The 19,693-nt window shown below is 37.2% G+C and overlaps 1 protein-coding gene across 2 annotated transcripts; it reads right to left on the reverse strand.

The window, feature by feature from the left end:
- Nucleotides 1-3,618: 3,618 nt before the first annotated feature.
- Nucleotides 3,619-19,368, reverse strand: wdr93 (WD repeat domain 93). 2 transcript variants are annotated; one of them, XM_088641347.1, is made up of 17 exons: nucleotides 19,269-19,368; nucleotides 18,652-18,956; nucleotides 18,016-18,217; nucleotides 17,694-17,758; nucleotides 17,360-17,438; nucleotides 16,838-16,929; nucleotides 15,948-16,032; nucleotides 15,110-15,290; nucleotides 14,314-14,387; nucleotides 13,666-13,752; nucleotides 12,912-13,043; nucleotides 11,212-11,422; nucleotides 10,850-10,910; nucleotides 10,588-10,744; nucleotides 8,621-8,801; nucleotides 7,183-7,312; nucleotides 3,619-4,978 (listed from the first exon to the last, which is right to left on the reverse strand). In XM_088641347.1, the coding sequence occupies exons 2-17, from the start codon at nucleotides 18,910-18,912 to the stop codon at nucleotides 4,940-4,942; spliced, it is 2,037 nt and encodes a 678-aa protein (XP_088497473.1). In that variant the 5' UTR covers nucleotides 18,913-18,956; nucleotides 19,269-19,368; the 3' UTR covers nucleotides 3,619-4,939. The 2 variants fall into 2 exon arrangements, with proteins under 2 accessions (XP_088497473.1, XP_088497472.1); XM_088641346.1 differs by lacking the exon at nucleotides 3,619-4,978 and adding an exon at nucleotides 6,357-6,559 and having other exon boundaries at nucleotides 19,269-19,367.
- Nucleotides 19,369-19,693: the final 325 nt, after the last annotated feature.

Here is a 19,693-nt window from a genome sequence, read left to right on the forward strand (position 1 = left end):
ATAGAAATAAAACTTTAATAAGCCAAACAGTCAGCAGGTAATTTGCATATTGCACTTATGAGAACAACAAATAGAAAAGCTTGATTTGGAGTATAGAAAGAAAGTCAGTGAAAGAAAATGCAAACATAGGTGGACTGGCCTTAAAATATCTTGCATAATATAATGCTGTCTGCGCAGATGTATTTTGTTCCTGAGTCTCAGTATAGACATTTCGCATGTTCTATGGAACAGAAGAAATTTCTTATTCCTCACATCTTTCTAAAATCATGTTCCACTTTGTGCAAAGGCATAAAATTAATGAGTTGGTCTGCTACAGTTCCACATAAGAAACAATTTGCACTCATGATAAAAAAAACATTTACTTATAAATGACCGTTTTGAGCTAAAAAATTGTAAAATCAGGTTTAAAATGATATTTTTTTCACTGGGAAGCAGTGATAAGAAAAGAAGCTTATATTATATATATATACTGTATATAGTGTCTGCATATGCTTTTTTCATTTGTCATGTATTTGAAAAGTGAGCTGTTGTAAATCTCTATAAAGGTAAACTATTTAAAAATTTAACCACTTTAAGAATTAAGAACTAAAATATTGAATATAAATAAACATTTCAAGGAAAAGTAAAAGATGAAGGTCTGTTTGAAACAGTATATTTGCTGTCAATATTGTATATTTGGCCTTGATTTTAATTTACTAACAAATGCTTATGAGAAAATGCTATATTTTTCACATTGGCCTTCTTAAACGTTTTAACTACACCACTCTTGAATGTTAGGAATACAGCTGACTCAACACTCGACCATTTAAATTCACACGCAGTGTGTCATTCTAGCCGAAATAATAAACCTCTAAATTGATCATCAGGGTATTCTGGTGTAGCGGCAAGGCTTATAAATTACAGGAATTAAGTTTGCTGCTCCCTTGCCAGTCCCTCTCTCCTTCATCTCAGTGGTGCTGGATACAGAGAGGCCATTCCATTTGGTTCACAATTAAGGTGTTTTTCTAGCTGATAGAGTGTCCTGATAAGGAACAACTCCCAAAGCTGAGACACATCAGCCACCCTAATGAATGGTCATATCTGGTGCCTTACTGTCTGGGAGATTCCAAGGGAGAGTCTCATCCCAAGTTGTTTACAACCCTAAGGTCAGAGTGCATTTTTACTCATCCTCAGCCAATCAGGAACTGGTAGGGCAGGTTAACCCCACGTGAGTCTCGGATGCCCATGAAACTTTCAACCAATGAACAACCGTAGTTCCTCCAGGTAAAACAGGCAGCACAGGCCTCCCTCGGGGCTCCTCCTGAAAATTCTCCGACTCAGCTCGGACAATAACGTAACGGCCAGTGTGTCCGAGTGCAGGACTTTTCTTTGTTCTAAGAGTCGAGAACCGAGGTCGCCAGCGCGTAACCAAAGGATCCACCCGAGGTTAGCCCAGCAGCAAGCCTCGTGAACCCACCGCGAATGCTCACCTGATCAACAAGTGAACTACGGTCGGAACTGTGGACAGCTGAATCTCAGGATTCAGGACTAGCGCTACATCGAGAAACGAACCGGTCTTCTTCCTGTCTAAAGAGTGTGACCTGCTTGGACCCGCAGTCACTTTTCTCATGTGCACAAACTGCTAGTTTCAGCCAACACTAACTAGCCGGTCTTCAGAGAGCATCAGCAGTGCACCGCAGCAGAAATCTCTCCCTCCTTCTCCCATGTCGCACGTCGAATCAGCACTGCCTGGCAACGGGCCAGAGAGCACTGATTGGACACAGCAACAGCCTGACACTGCATCTTTGTGTCCGCGGGAGATCTGAATCCACCCAGATTGGATGATTATTCAACATTCTGCATTACAGCTCGAGAATTCAATTGTTACCTCAACCCCAGTTGATATCAATTTAATTCCTATGAGTGACATACTTGCTTTTGAGTATCTAGTGTAGAAGTTGTAATCCAAGTTTATTTACGAAACGGTATAAATGAGTGGTATACTGAATGTATGTCCCTCTTGGTTTGTAACTCTTCGTGATTGTATACCCTTTTGTATTCTGCTAACCCTCACGATAAGATCTGTTATGTTTATATGCACATTTTATGTATTAATAAATGTATTCTCGTGTATTAGTACCCGTGTGTGTGCGTTGCTGAGTATCCCACTGGGTCGGTCTTCTAATAGCCATCAAAGAATCATTTTGTGACTTACTGCTACAATAAATAACTGTCCCAGTAAATGCACAAAACATTTATTGGTCCCTCGTGAGAGGATGCCTACACTGGACAATTAGGATGAGAAACGTTTAATCATTTAGGATATTATATTATTTATAGATTATGTATCTGTTTAAATTACGAGCATTCCATGCACTTGTACTGCACACACAGTGATCTACCTTGAAGATAAGTGGAGTATCATTTCAGGAGAGTAGAAAACTAGCTCAACCCAGCTGTGCCTGAAAACAAGACTATAGCAAGGTCTCGGTCTACATATACAGCATGTTTGGATATCAGGTGCAGGAGGACGACCTGTACAGGTTTTAAAAGGATCAATATCACCATTTTGTGTTCTGTCACGGTCACCTGGATGGCAACTGAACGCCCGTGATATGGTCACTGAAAAGTAAACACCCACTTCTGTACAGCACGCATGCAAACACAATAACTACAAAGGTTACACAGCTTGTGTAACGTGACTTGACACCAAAGTAACAAAAGGGGCTTTATCAAACAGACCAAATAGAAATATAAAGGCAAATTGGAGCATATTGGCTGCTTGGGTCAACAGGGGTTACAGTAATACATTGTGCTATAATAATAAAGCTGTAGGACCTGCCCATACTGCAGATTAATCTTGATGCGACAGCATTCCAGGACCTCAACACCATCCTCAGGCTGATAGTTTAACAGCCCCATTGATCAACTGTGGGACAAGCAGAGATGGCATCCAGGGTTCAGCGACCAGTGAAAAGACACATGCTTGTCCAGGCCATGATCTTTCCAGGGCAAATTCAACAAGACAGCATCTGTAACTTGATGCAAAGCATTGAAGATTTCATGCATTTTTCCATTGCTTCCAACAATGGTGATGCATGTTACTAGCCTGTAAATTCACAGTACACACCCAGTTGAATCACACTTGTTGACTGCAAATGTTAATCTCTATAATGAATTTACCTAAAGCTTATCTGTTCAATGAAATGTCAGTGTTCCTGCTAAAAAAAGACATTTTACTGATAAAAGCCTTGTGAATTTCTTATATATTGAAGGAATATGTTTCTTTTGACAATCAGGAGTAATTCTTTTGATAGGAAAGGTACCATAAATGTATATGTTTGTATATATACAGCTTCTAAATGAAACACATTTTCTGTCATAAATGATGAACATTTACAGCATTTCCCTGCCACAACAGTGCAAAAGACAGCACTCTTTTGGGCTATTCATAGCATGAATGGTTTTGAAGATTACATTTTATGCCATGGCTTAATTTATGGTCACAGAAGATGAAAAGACAACAGGAGCTCTACAGCTTGTTAGAAGTTGGATATATATATATATGAATAGTACATCACTTTATTGTAGAACTTTAGAATGTTAATGTGATCAGAAGAAAACATGAGAAAATCAAGACACAATTATCTTATTGTTTTATTTTGGCTTGAGTAATGAAACATAACACAGGCAAGACAACACTAAGGTGAAAACCATCCACAAAATATCTAAAGAAGCATGCATTTGTTCTTTTATCATTTGCATTTCCTTTATTACTTTCACAACTGGAAGAGGATTCTTTGTTCAATGCTATAATTGTATTCAAGATGAGATCAAACACTTACCATACCATCAGCAAAATTAATCAGTTATAGTTCTTGAGCGCTGAATTTTAGAACATGAGAAAAACTAAGCTAATGGCTTCTTTCAGAAACCTGATTTTAAAGCCTTTGTTTGATGATGTTTACAGTTAATTGCTATATTTTTTCTTATGCAACATTTGAACAAGAGACAGTGTAGAAGTTTGAGGCTCTTTTGATTTGTAACTACTAAGTTGTAGGTCCACAGCTGTTGTAGCTTTGTGCAAGGTCAGACCGCTCCAGTAAAATACTCAGGTGTATACATGTACATTGGATGGGTATAAAGGCAAGTCCCTTTGAATAAAAACAAATCTAGTCAAATAATTAACATTGAATAAATCTGGATAATTCTTACAAAAGTGATTAAATTTTCTGAAATCTCAACAGTCATAATAAAAATGAAATTATTTAAGGAAATCGCGATATGTAGCTGTGTCACAAAATTATCTGGTTAGTCCCCATAAGTATATCTTAAAAAGTATAGTAGGCAAAAGATTTGCCTGCCATCTGGAAATATTGCTGAAAACGATCTGAACCCATCTGTAAATCCATACTGTTACATTCAATTATAGAAATGATTAATGCTTATTTTCAGTGTTTCTCTGTAAAAGCAAAGAAAAGGCCTCCTGCATACTGCATTCTGCATTCCTCATCACAATTTCTTTCCCTCAAGAATCTTTTCAGTTCTCATTACATGAATGCCATAACAGTAACATGCTTCATGTTTTATACATTTCTGTGTAAAAATAATAAGAGGCATTAAAAATTGAATAGATGCTACGAGTTTCAATGCTCATCTTGTTGTGAATTTAATGCCTCTCAGTGTGTATACAGTACATACAATTAGAATGATTTTATGAACCTGCTTTTTGACAGTAAAAATTCATTCACATACAGCTTGTCAAAATTAGTGGTGTTTTGGTAGATGATCACAAAGCTATCCCACAGCAGCTGTAGAGAATTTGAAAGGAGGGAAACACCAGAGTATCAGCATCCTATCCATTGGCAAAAGCTGTTAGGAACCTGCACATCAATATTCAGTTCTGCACATGTACTGCAAAACTATGGCAAGAAAAGGAGAACCTGTCAAATATACAACATTAAACTGCCACTCCTTGCTGCTTTCTTCGAGTTTGAATCTAGAACAGAAAGAAAACAACACTCTTGTATTATTTTTTAAGAATAAAAATGAAAACTCCCTTTTGAAGTAGGCTTGAGGTGGAGCCTTGCTGTGTCAACGATTACTGGTGCATCCTGTGTCTTGATTTAACAAACGAGAGTTTTTATACAGGTTTTTAAAAGCTTTTTTTCTACCTTTTGTCAAAGTGAGCTTGTTCAAATGATTGATCCTTCCTGTCAAAATCCCATCCCTGTCAAATCTCCAAAGGGACTGCCTCAAGAATAAAGGAAACTGCAGGTGCCTCAGGCATTTTTCAGACTAGCATGTTCAATTCAGTAAAGGTATCATTACCTGATTTCTTATTGTTAACATCTGGGATCACATTAAGGGAAAAAACTAAAACTGAAACCTGTTGACCCCTGGAAGATGGGTCCTCACTCTCAGGGATATGTTTCTAGCCTTCCTCCACAGAAATGAGCATGTACACATAAGCACACACACTCTCATGCATGCAATTAAACAACACATCAATACTTGGCTTCATAGAAAGTCACCATAAAACATATCTGTGAAAGAGCATGCAGGGGAGCTTTGGAGTTCTTGGTATTCTCAGGCAAATTCCCACCCATTACCCAAACCGGCCAGCTCTGCCAGAGTAAAATCTGTGTAGCCTGAGTAATCCTTCAATTTTCCTGCATCACAACCACCATGATGAAACAGAGTTTACACGTACACACTCTCACTGCAGGATTACAGAGCTCTTCAGAGGTCTGATGTTCTAAATGCTATTTAATAAGTTTGTTGCTAAGCTCCTAAAGCTTCACACCAGGGTGAAATCTAAGCTACAAGCATAGTCTAATAAATGTGATTCCAAGCAAGATCTATTAAAAATGCTAAACGGCGTGTTTTAAAAAAATATTTTATTGTATGCCTATTTTTTTAATGTGTTCTTTGTTTTAAAATGTGATTCTATTACATAATGCTATTTTAGAATATTACATCTATTCATTTAAATTAATTTTTCTGCTTGTGGCTCTCAGCCAAATAGTACTGAAGACTCAATTACACTTTACAATTCCACTCTTGGTGCAATTTTACATTATGAACTTACCACCCACACGGCAGGAATACACCTGTCTGAAGCATATCAAGGAATAATAAAATCAGGAGTGTGTACAGGTGCTACACATATGTATATATTTATATACTGTACCTGTTTGTATAATAATCTGTATATACAAACATAGGTACAGATGTAAAAGCATAATAAAACATATGTAACCTGGTCTGGTGTTTTCACTCTTGTTAATGAATGAGATTACTGTTTTGAATTTGTTCCAGCAGATTTCCTTCCTCCATATACTGTATATAAATACTGAAAAATGTAGAAATATCCAAAAAGTCTGCACAAGGTTTTAATTTTTCATGAAGCATTAACTTCTGACAGCAGGTCACACATTTTTGCACATTATCCAGCATGATGGATCTTAATCTAAACACAGAAAATTCCCAAGGACACTCATTTCAAGAGTCAAAAGGTTTCTTGAAGTTAGATTTCTTGCTGCTGAACAGTAGCGTTGTCTTCCCTTATTTTGCCTTTCTGTGTTAATAAAAATAAAAATAACAACAATAATAGTAATAATTCTTACAGTTATATAGCGTGTTACACTCAAAGCACTTTACAGGTAATGGGGATCCCCTCCACCACCACAAGTGTGCAGCCTCATCTGCATGATGCAATGGCAGTGATAGTGCACACTCATAGCTAACAGTGGGGAGAAGAGCAGAGTGATGAAGCCAATGATCATTGGGAGGCCCTGACTGGTAAGGGCTAATGGGAAATATGGCCAGGATGCTGGGGTAACACCCCTATTGTTTTCGAGAAACCGCCCTGGGATTGTTAATGACCACAGAGAGTCAGGACCTCGGTTTTACATCTCATCTGAAGGACAGAGCCTTTTTACAGTATAGTGTTCCCGTCATTATATTTGGGCCTTAGGATGCACACAGGCTGCAGGGTGAGCGCCCCCTGCTGGCCCCACTAACACCTCTTCCAGCAGCAACCTTAGTTTTTCCCAGGAGGTCTCCCATCCAGGTACTGACCAGGCTCACACCTGCTTGGCTTCAGTGGGCTGCCAGTTGTGAGTTGCAGAGTGATATGCCTGCTCACCGATTGTTGTATTGTGATTTCAGAAGCACCCAAACCAAAGTGCTGCTTCTTACCTGGGACCTGTGGGTAACAGCCGCCTGACTTATTTTTTTCTGTTTCATCATCTGAAGCGAAGCTGCGTGCTGCTGCAGCTGGCTCCAGCTCCTCGTCAGGGCTTTGTTTCTGTCCTGCAAAGAAAGCAACCTGCGCACAGAGCAGATGAAAGCTTTTAATGGCTCCAGTTGGTACAGAAACCGGTCACCCATACACGGAAACACTTGAAACTCAGCTGGCAGAAACGACATTTCATCTCAAAGAGATATATGGCTGCAAAACCTCTGTGATGAAAAGATGAAACCCATGTTAACTTAGAGCAACTGCAGAACATTTCTTAAAATGTTGTTTTAATGTTGTCAATAGTAAATATAGGGCTATATTTGCAGTATACTCACCTTCCAAACACATTATTTTTATTAACTTGGAATATACAATGCCAGTTTCATGATTTTGGCATGGTTTGTACTAATTTTATGAGGATGTGTTAGTGGTACACAGTAATTCACCTAAGAGGTAACAAATATACTGTATTAGTCAAGTCAACTGTTAATAATTGGTATTACTATTATTGGTATTAATATTAATTGTTCTCCCATGCGAGATCTGTTGAACTCCCTTAAGGAAGATTTTAAATTTGTTAAAGGGAACATCTAATGCAAAATAAAAATCAAACATAAACTATACCTAACTGCAGTTCAGGATGTACAGTACCAGACCATTATATTATGACAACTGGACACTAGCAACTGCAACACATGTCTTCTGAATGCCACATACTGATGACTGTTACAGCACTTGCATTGACATCACTGGCACAAACAGCATCTTTAGGGCAAGAACAGCCTCATACTTCACTAATTAGCAATATTCCTCATTCAGTCCGCTGTGCAGGATTGTTAAAACGTGTACAGCTGCTTGTTCCGTGCTAGCCTCGCCTCAACCCTTATGAGGATAATGAGCAAATAAAGAAAAAATAAAGAAGAACATTCAATGTCTGAATAACAAAGCAGAGAGGAAAAAAATACTGGAAGGATGAACAAGAGGGTTACAAAAACTGGAAGGTCCTAATGGAAGGCATCTTCATATGGTTAAAAAAGCTGCACGAGAGGAACAAATTTGGTGGCATTATGGAGAACGTTTGGAGCTTGTAGTTAAGATACAATGACAATGATCCTATACATCTCACCTGCACAATACAGCTTGGTATAGTTTTGTTTAGTTTTTGTTTCACATTGGATATCCCATTTAAAGAAATAAGAAAATGACTTTAAGCCAATAAAGTCAGTGGATGAAAACAATTTAATGTCTTTTTTATAAAACAATATCTGGTGCAGAAGGAAGAACAGGGCTTTCCTTAACTTCAGGGATGGTTTTCTGCTTCAAATATTTCATTAAAATCCTATTTTTTTCCCCAACATGAAATAAATTCCACTACCAAATGTCAGACTCGCTAACCTTGCTTGCAAGTACATCTCACATCTCTCCTCCAGGCTTGTAGAGCTTTTTGTAATTGAGGGACTAGGGAGAGCTTCTTTGTATGGCTCAATTAATACACACTCATGGAAGCTGAAAACAAACAGCATGCTTTCCAATTCTTTCCTTTCCGGTATTTCATCTGGAGAGGTTTTCTTGTCCCCTAAGCAAAAAAAAGAAGAATGTGTTATTTATATCACTCCATTCATTTCTACTCTGAGTAGATTCTAAAAAGGAATACTGCACTCATACATAACATTTTCAATGATAATGAAATTAAGAGCTTGGACCTTACTACGTCTGTAGTATTTTGTGATTAACAGTGATTTTCTTCCTAAGCAAAAATTATTTCAGCTATGACCATAAATGACATATGAAGTGTCACTAGCGTTTCTGTTTACAATGACATAAAATAAAACTGTAGTGTTAAATAATACACACGTACATCTTTATTCCAACCACATACACATTCAATACATCGCATCAATTTCATTATGAACAAATGGAAATATGAAAGCATTAAGAAGTTATTTTTAAGCTTAGTGTATTTGAAACAAAAATAAAACCAGATATGTCTAAATGGTGATTACTTGGATAATAAATTAAGTAAGCAATTAATTTTGTAACATCTAATGAACTAAATTTAGACTAAGCAGCTTAAATTATTGTCAAACAACTGTCAACAGCAATGTTAATACAAAGTGCTTCAACCAGTGTTAAGCATTTTTAAAACACTTTATTATATTTATTTTATATTCCTATTTTACCAGTAATCAATTGGTTCAATATATAGTCATAGAATATAAAAAGATCAACATGGAAATGTAAAACAGAATAATTGAATCAAACTACATTGAAAATAAGTCTAAAAAATTAAGAAAAGGGTGGTCATTATCAAATTGTATTTCAAGATGTTCTACCGTTGTAACTGTTTTTGTCATACTGGTAAGTACACAACACCTCATATTTGAAAGTTTTGTTTTTTCCTCTGTCAATCCTGAATATTGAACAGTGACTTTTTTCTGTTTTTGCATCTTCGATAGTTTGTGTAATTGATCAAATATTTTCAAATAACAGAGATACATATAGAGATATCTGCATATACAGTATCTGTATTAATTTCAGGATATAAACCCTGGGAAATACTCAAGTGGCTTTACTTTTCTCTGCAAAAAACAGAAATAATGTTGAAGCCCCCAGAAGCAGATAACAGCTGCCACCTCATGGTAATGCATGGTGTAGCACCTATTTTAATATTTTGCTGATGAAATTTGAAGTGTGCGGACTCCACAAAGGCATCAAGAACAGACTTCAGTAAAATGGGTAAATGGTTAGTGTGCCTCACACTTTCAGTTAAAAGATGTCTCACGGCCCGTGAGGTGCTTGGGAAGCAAGGCTTTCTGGAGGAAAATAATTCTTAGCACAATCCTTACAAACACTTGGTAAAGCTCAGAAGAATTAAGGCATGGACTTGAGTCTCATTGCAGTTTTATTAGCATGCTAGTGTTTCAGTTCCTCTCAGTGGCAGTTCACACAGTCCACAGGAAACTCTAATCCCCCCTTACTTGCACGCTCCCACAGTGCTCCCAGTGGTCTCTCCCCACTCCTGGAGGTACAGACTCCCCTTGCAAGCCACTGTCTTCACTGCACAACGGGGAGGATCAAAGACAGGTACATAACTGGACAGATAGTTACGGTCATGACATGAGCAGACAGCTCATAAATAACCTATAGAAAATGAATACCCACATTCTAGTCAAACAGAGCCCCCATTCCACAGTCCAAAGCAAGAAGCATAGCCACTACAATATGAGCAACTACAAAGAACCAGAGACAGAATTACACTATATAATGCTACAATATATTTAAATAAAACCAGGCACTCCAATCCCTGAATACTGTTACGATAAAATTGCAGCACTTATCTAGAGGAGGAAATATTTTAGTACCTCTAAGAAACAGAGTGTGGCTTTCTGAATCCAGCAGGTATACTGGGTCCCAGGGTGATGCGAAGTTGTAAAACGCTGGGAGGCCTAAGCTGCAGATGATCGTCCCAGTAGTGATATCCTGCAGGACAGTCGTGCTATTTCTAAGGATTTGAAGAGCCTGGCAGCAGAATCAGAAGAACATTATTATCCATCAGTGCTCATTCTGATTCAGTTCATCAACACACAGTAAGAAATGACTCTCCCCTGGCACAACAGGACTTACCACATTCTGCAGAAATGGTACGATAACCATTGCAGTAGTCAGGCAGTCCTGATTTTCTGGTCTATTAAAAACAAATTATAGAATGAATAGGCACACTCACATCTCATTAATAACATCTGCTGACACTAAATTTTTCTTTGCTTTATGCAATGAGGATAAAAAAAGAACCATACACGTACCCGTAAAATATACAAATTAAAGTCTCAGATTATACATTATTTAGGATAATGTATTATAATTTGCCTTTCCAACATGTATAATTATACAGTATCACAAAAGATTAAAATTAAACAGCATATGATCTAAATGCATTGAACAAAGTATTTAAAACTGCGATGACTTTAGTCCACGGAACATATCACCTTTCTGTTAACTTTGTCACAGTGATCTCTTTTCCTCTCCCAGCTGTAACTATGTGAGAAGTCCCATCCTTGCACACCACGAGGAGCTGAATATTCAGATGAAAAGAGGTCACACTAGGGAAATCCCCTGTACAAGCAGGCCGGCAGTACATGAACCGCATGCTGCTGAAATCACTGTCCCCTGGAACTGTAAGAACGGACAGTGGAAGTCCTGTGGAGCAAAACAAGTCATTATTAAGGATATCAGAACTAACACACAGAGGAAATTAACACAAACTAGTAGACTACTGGACTCCAAACTAGTAGACCAAAACTAGAGGATTTTGCATGTGAGCATTTATCTAGTATTTATTCTACAATGGATTGTGTTCACATGCCTCTCTGGGGCCAGTTGCAGTTTCTCCCAACATTTTCAAACTGCTTCACTAGTAAAAGCCTGGCTGTATCTTGTAATGATTTTCCTCAATTATAAAGAATTTCAACAAACTTAGATTTTTACAGCAACAGAACTTCAAATATTGAAGTCAAAGATCAAAGACTTTATGCAGGATATATATAGAAGTAAAAATGTCACAAAATAATTTCACATAATAATGTATATGAAAATGAGATTAAAAAAGGGACTACAAAAACAAACAATTATATCCACCCAGGGTTTTTCTTTGTACTAAATTAACCACTGCACGTAAGAAATATTTCTCACATTAAAATTAAGATCAAAGCTAAGGACTTAAATAGCTCAGCTGGCTACAGAATAAATTAATCTTTTAATATGAGAAATTAAACATATTTTATATTGATATACAATATCAATAGGTTTTAAATCTACTGTATAGTTCTCTGGGCACATACATGATGTTATTTGCATTTTATATATTTAGCTTGGATTCCACCATTTTAAGATCAATAGTTTGTTGATTTTCATAGTAGTTTTTTTTTTAGGATAACTAAATCTACCAGGTGTTAAGTTCTTGATATAGAATTTAAAATAGCAAAAATGTGTTCGGTATGTATCTGTATAGTCATTCAAAAAGGCATGATTTTAATTAACACAAAACAATAAAAAATACAGCCACACTCTGCCTGAGTAGTGAAGCCTCATTACCAATGACATGATTGAAGATAGTGTGCTGTGAGAGAAGCAGCCAGGGGAATGAGATGATATTCTTCAGAAAGCAGCAAACTAGTCAAAGAAACCTGGAAACCAGCTCTGTGTGGGACAGGCCAGTCAACAAAACCTGTCCAGGCACTCATCTGATCCATCTGTGTAACCTTTTCCAGACTATGGTGGGTACAGCATGCGAGTCTTCCAGCAAGCCAATCTGGAAGAGTCTATTTTCCAACAGGAAATTGCATAACTACGTACACAGGGCTAGGATTACAATGGCACAACTTCAATGTTGCAGACTTGCCTTGCCTGTTTTTTTTCTACTGTCCTGAGTTGTATTTCTTCTAGTATTTTTGTTCACTCTAAGTGTTTTTATATTCGTAGTTAATCTTTAAAATCCAATAGATCAGAGTGTTGCATTTATTCTGTTCAGCTGCAGTAACTCCTATAGAAACATAACAAAAAGATGACGAAAAACAGGTGAAACTATTTAGAATGACAGGGCAGGGAGGCACTAATAGGGGATTTGACTTCTGTTTCCTTGAGATTTTAATGAACAGAACATGCTCTTCCAAGTACAGTCAATACTCACCTAAATACTGGTTCCATACTGCGAGCAGGCCACCAGTAAACCCCAGAGCAATGCACTGAGTGCATCTGCTGATCGTTGAGCAGACAATTGGGCGGGCGTTCGGCCAAACAACATCCGGTTTCGGCTCATTATCTAGTTTATAAAAATTACAACTAATTCATTACATTCACTCACATTATCTACAGATTTGAATACAATAGTGCAAGACAAAAAATCAAGATAGTGCAAGACAAAAAAAGTTTATTTTCAAGGAATAGAAAATGTAAAACAAACACAAAGAACAGCTACATTAAAATGTCAGGAGATTCTATCCTTCTCTCCTTCAGTTTATTGTATTACAATTGTCATACAAAAGAAGACTGCCACCTACTGCTAAAAAAGTATCACTACACTATTGTTTCAATGTAGTACCATATGTCAACTGTCAACTGTAGTATGCCTAGCGTTGCACATCATGTTTGCTATGAATTTATAAATCCATTCCTTCTAAAGCACAATTATTCCTACTGCAAGTTAATAAAATCATACTCATAAGGCAGGGACTCTCTGTATGGTTTGGTATATAATGGTTTCTGTCTAACTAAGAGCGGTGTTTACATTTGACTCATTATCACATTACAGGATCAAAACGTAGTACACTTTCTTCCCAAAAATAAGGACCATATAATGTATGTATAGAACTGTAATATTGAATAGGTTGGGAATAATTATTAAAAAGATTAATGAAATAACAAAACCTTTAACAGTCTGCTACCTGCTTTGTCCTTTGAGGGTCTCAGGAGCAGATATTGAAAAAGATTATGATTTCCACTCCACCACACACTGATACCTACAGGCAGCCCTAGGAATAAAAAAGCATGACTATGACTGTTATAATCTGTAAGAAAATCTTCACAATACTCAAAACATTGCATAGAAAATCAGTTCTATGCAAATTCAATTCATTGTTTTTAGATCACATTTTTAAGTTTTAAGAATACTTTCAGAGATTATCACTCCCATAAACAAAAACACTCAACTGGCTTGCTTTCAGATTGTGAACATGGGAAATTAGTGTCAATTAATGTTGTTGCGTGACTTCACTGAAATGTGTAATGGTATTAAATATGACGAAGTCCAAGAGACAACATACTGTATATAAGTATGACATGCTAAAGAAATTAGTACCTAAAAATGTGAAATACTCCCCAATTATCAAAGTATTACATTGCAACTTTATTCGCCCAATCTTCTGGTCAAACTTCTGGCTCTAAAACAAATCATATCAATCAGTCCAGTTCAGTTTATTGTCATATGCACTAGTGCAATAGTTGCTTATAGTTTGCTCACAAGGAAAACTGGTTTAATTGGTTAAAACTGGTTAAATTGGTTTAAGCGACTTGTAAAAAACATAATAACATACCTCTCTGATGACCTTTTGATTCTCCAAAAATTGGAGACAATCCACCAGGTAGGTGAAAGTGAAAGGTGCATTGACTACAAAATAATGTAAAACACATGAGCAATTGTACAACCTGCTGTATTTGTTATAGATCTTCAAGGGTGAATAAAAATAGCTTGTTAGAAAGTAGAAAGTAAAAAAGGTATCAGAAAAGTATTTTTATCCATATTTATGCTCAAACAGTAAAGCCCTTTTTTCTCTTTTCATTATCAGAAATTTAAATCAAATATAACAATAAACATTCTAATTCAAAGGAGAAATTGGCCATTTATTTATTCCAGAGAGATCAGATTTAATTTATTCTTCTCTTTCCCAGATGTCCTTTAATTTAATATTTTGGGGGAATTTTTAAATTCAGTACAAATATAGAATTGCCCAATGCAATATTACAAAGCACATGTAACTCTGTCGAAGGATGTAAATCAATTGACCCATTAACGCAATTAGGAAATGACATAAAACAAATAAGCAGAGGTCTGAAAAATGTGCAGGACTAATTTGACCACATCAGCATTGTATTGTTGTATAGACTTGTATGGTATTTAAACTGTACCACTATATAACTATTACACTTGCCTGTATTGAATTATTGTAACCCGAACCTCCACCCTGAACAGTGGAGTCTGATAAACAACTACTGTATATGGAACAAGTAAAGGTTTATTCCATGCTGAAAAGAGAAGAAAGGAAACACATTTCGGCTGTGGAGCCTTCTTCAGGATATAACTACTGTATATGCCTTCCTTTTCTTGTTCACCTTGGTCTTTCTTCGTCTCTCTTGGGTTCAGCTGTTTCTAGGTATTTTTTGTATACAGAATTAAATGCTGCCTCTTGTTTTTCCCACTGTTGCAAGCTGATCATGTGGTTTTGGCCAGAACCAATTACAGAACCATCTTCCGTCTTCTGTAGAACTTCAAAGGGGCTTTTCAGTGATGTCCCTAAAAAATGAAGATAGTTTTTTACTCCACAGGAATTAGAACATTCTGTATGGATGCAGAGCAACAGATTAACACAAGCAAAACATTTTGTGAGCACCAAAACACAATTCAAAGATTAAGCTGTAATGTAAGCCATTTGTTATATTAATAGGTTGATGGCTTCTAAATATCTCAAACCTGTCACTAATTTTAAAATCTTACATTCCATACCATAGCATTATATCACTCACACTCGATTTCTATGCTTATACATTAAAATTATCATCATACCCACCTGACTGATAAAAAAATATTATATTTGCAACCTTAAATAACTTTTTAATGCAATATACATCAAATTCATTTTATGCTACATCTTTATTTCTAATAAACTAGAGGTTTAAGCTGTGAACAGACCAACTACATTAAAATACAAAGGAACAAGTAAAGGTTTATTCCCTGCTGGAAAGAGAAGAAAAGAAAAACAATGTCTCAGCTCAGCAGCCAAAACACTGTGTTTCTTTTCTTCTCTTTTCAGCATGGAATAAACCTTTACTTGTTCCTTTACAGTGTATGCATGCTGATGTACTGTAGCTACCTATGTGAACTACATTATAATGTTTTACTCGGTATTAAAAGAAACATCTGATAAGCATTCCATAACTTTAAACATATTACCTGAAAGTACTTTTGGAGGCTTGATTTTCATTATCATTGTGAAAGAAGAAAGCTTTACATCTGCACGACTAGTCATGTGAGTTGCCTATAAAGACAGAGCCATACAGTACTGTATGTACTTCATTGTTCATTCAAACTGCATGTACTTACTGAATGTTTATCATAACATGCTCAAAACATTTACATTGTTAAAATGTCCTTTGATAAAACGTCTAATCACATTGTTTCACACACAGCACTCAACAATACAGAACTATAAGTTGTCAGTACCCTTGTTATTGTTGCAAAAATAAATCCCAAATATTTTCAGTGAAAACACGTTTATCCTGAAACTATTATAAAATGTTATAAGTTTCATAAGATAGCACCACAATCCAAAGACATACGTGTAGGTTAATGGGCTTCTGGGAAAACTGGCCCTTGTGTGAGTGTGTGAGTGTGTGTGTCTGTGTCTGAGCCCCGTGATGGACTGGCATCCTATCCTGGGTGTATCCTGCTTTGTCCCTGTTGATTGCTGGGACGACCCTGAATGAAGCAGTTAGAAAATGAATGGATGGATAAAATGGCGTAATTAATTTAAAGGCTGCTGGAATTATATTAGAGATTTTTATGATTTTACATTAAACAGGAACTACTTACAACTGAAGGTAGCTGTAATATTTTTAAAAATGGGTAAACACAATAAATGGAATTTCTTAACTTTGTGGTTAACAGAAACAGGGTGTGGATATGGGTAAGACACTTTATTCTACCTGTGTTACAAACAAACCTCCATGTGATTTTGAGAGGAAAATGAGTCTGTGAAAGGCCCCAGTGCAGGCAAGGGTTCAGTGCTTGTAATTGTGTGAAAAAGCATGGTATTGGAATGCCAGCACAGACGTCACTGCCACCTGCTTCTGTGTTGCAGCCTGCGTGATCTCCAGCTCCCTCAGCCAGGAATCTTTTGGAAATCGATAGACCTCCAGCCAGGAGTCTCCATTGCCTGCAAGAGGAGAAAACATCCTAACAGTCACGTTGAGCAACTGAGCAATTGAAATTAGGGGAAATGTGTTTCAGAGAAATGCCCAAAGATATTGTATGAGCCAGACACTGTGATTCATCTGGAGCAAGGAAAACTAGAAGTGAGTCATTGACATTTTGATTGCAGTACCATTACGCAGTCTAGTCTTTGTGTACTGCAGAAACACCCTTGACCTTTATTAAACTCCATTCCCTGCAGTAAACATCTATAAAATTCACAGATCCAAAACTTAAAAGGCTGAACTTCTGCAGGTATGGTATCAGGCTGGCTTAAATGTGAATATGTACAATCTGTTCATGGAACTCATGCTTTAAATATTGTAGATCAATGGTATTCTATTGTGAAATTTACTGATATGTACAAATAAACAAAATAATAAACAAAAACTTACATTCTAACACTATCCCAGCAAAATCACCCCCTTCGGACAGTTCAAATTTTGTACAGATGTTCCTTCTGCTGACATCATCCTGTATTTTAATAAAGTTTAAAAAACAATGCAAAATGTTGCACAAATCAGTAAGAGGAGAAAAACATCTATACAGTCTACATTGTAGTACACATGATTTCCTATGGAGCTAAAATATTTGCATGCTTTTTAAATTTCATTCTTGTTGATTTCAATTTAAAACAAAGGGAAGAATCAATGTTACCATTATGTACGTTAGTGTCCTGTGAGGTTTAAAACAACTGCTGTTACACATAGAGCTCTAGATAAAACTTACAGTTTCATTGATGACTTTGATTAACAGGATGCAGTCAGCAAAACAGACAAAGAGCCGTGAAAGACCTAGAAAAAGCAAAACTGCAATTTACTAAAGGTAAGCAATTTATTTATTGACGAAGAGGCAGAAAAGCCATACACAAGAATAAGAAAATGTGTATAATATCCAGATCCGCTGTGAAAAAAGGATGTTCCAGCTTCTAAATACCCTCACTCTTTCCGAGAGAAGAAATCTCCAGTATCTTAATAAGTTTTTACTTTTAGGGGTCGAAAACTATACTAATAACTTTTATTAACACACACGAGCATAACCAATAGTTTACCCATGTCATCCACAGTCCCAAGGAGATACACCTGTTCCCCAAGGACTGTAGCGCAGACAGACGTTATCTCCACCTCCTCCTCCTCCCAGGCTGAGACAGTGGAGAAAGTGGAAACGCTGATGACAGAAAGCCCCTTGGAATGGCCGAGGAAGACATACTTCCCATCCCCAGAGCTCACAAGACAGTTGACTCTTGTAGAAAGCTGTGTAAAAAAAGCAAACACACAAGCGCTGGCAGTCTGCAGTACACACGATGCTTTCTTGAAGACAGTATGATCTTCAATACATGTGGTAGTACACAAGAAAAGGAGAAGGTGAGTTCTGTGTTTACTGTTGTAAATACTGAGATATATTTGTCAGAGCAAGCCACAGCACAATATGAATCAGATTTTGGTAAATGATAACCGTAGATAATGGTACATGTATAATTCACTGCTTTAATACACGGAATACCATGTTTCAGTTCTACTATTATCACGGCGAGCCACACACACACTGTATTAAGGATCTTTGCACAGTAAACCCCGATATATTACGATATAACTGTTCACCAGATTATTGTAGATATGTTGTACAGGGATGAGTATCCGAGTTCTTTTTCAGAAAAGAAGAGGAGTTGGGCGGTGTTAACGTTTACCTTAATTTCTCCACTTGCTTCCCACACGGGAACATTTTTCTTTGCCTGCTCAGCAGCTCTGAGCGCCTCTCTCTCGGAAATGCGGTCCCACGCTTGGTCGATCAGGCTGTTCAAGACTTTATCGATCATGCGAAAGGGCTGGGGCAGCGCATCCTTCAGTTGGTCCGGGTCCTTCAAGTACATCTCCTCCTCATCCTCACTGCCGCCTCGCTCTGAAGGAGCTGGGATCTCTGCTGGGTTCTTTCTAATGTACACAGGCATCCTCGCGGCTTTTCATCGCCCAGGAGAAACACAGTCCTGTATGTCTGGTGTTATAAATAATTGGAAAAATCCATTCAAACATTAGGTTATGGGCGGGAGGGGTCGACAGAAATCCAAGATGTTATTATTATCTAACATGTAACAGCTTAAATGGAAAGGAAGCAAATGTGCCTACCACGTTTTCCATGTATTAAAGCATAATAATGCATGTAAAACCCCACATAAGGGCCTACATGCGGCGACGGTCTCGCAGTTCACAGGCAAAGAAAACGGGACTAAGCCACGATTGCCATCGATATTCATGTGAAATTACAATAACCTACAAAAAGTTTTAAGAACTAACGAGTGCCGCTCACCAGTTCTCTTCGTCCGCTTCAGCAGTTGTATCTGGTTGCCATGGTACCGCCTACAGGAAGTACCGGCACCTGTCCGCCTAGAAAAATGCTCCCTGTGGCATCTGGGACTTGTTATTTCACACGTAACAGGCTGTTCACATTTGCATTTGGTCCTCAATATAGTGTTGCATTATGTATGTATTTACACATCTCTTTAAAGTATAGTTCCTAAACCCTTAACTATAGAAAGCAGAACAAAGTGAAACCTTTATGCTCCAAACTAGAAAAGAAAGGGCTACTAAAGATTAGCTGAACGTCTGGCTTTGAATGCGAAGCAACTGCAACCAAATTAATTGCACTAAAAGATCGATCTCTCAGCATAAATGGAGAACTCGTTTCGGGGTTATCTGGTACCACAGCTCATCGCGCTGCTGTGCTCTGTATTA

This window comes from Lepisosteus platostomus, chromosome 7, assembly GCF_059453375.1.
Source record: "Lepisosteus platostomus isolate fLepPlt1 chromosome 7, fLepPlt1.hap1, whole genome shotgun sequence".
Taxonomy (NCBI): Eukaryota; Metazoa; Chordata; class Actinopteri; order Semionotiformes; family Lepisosteidae; genus Lepisosteus; species Lepisosteus platostomus.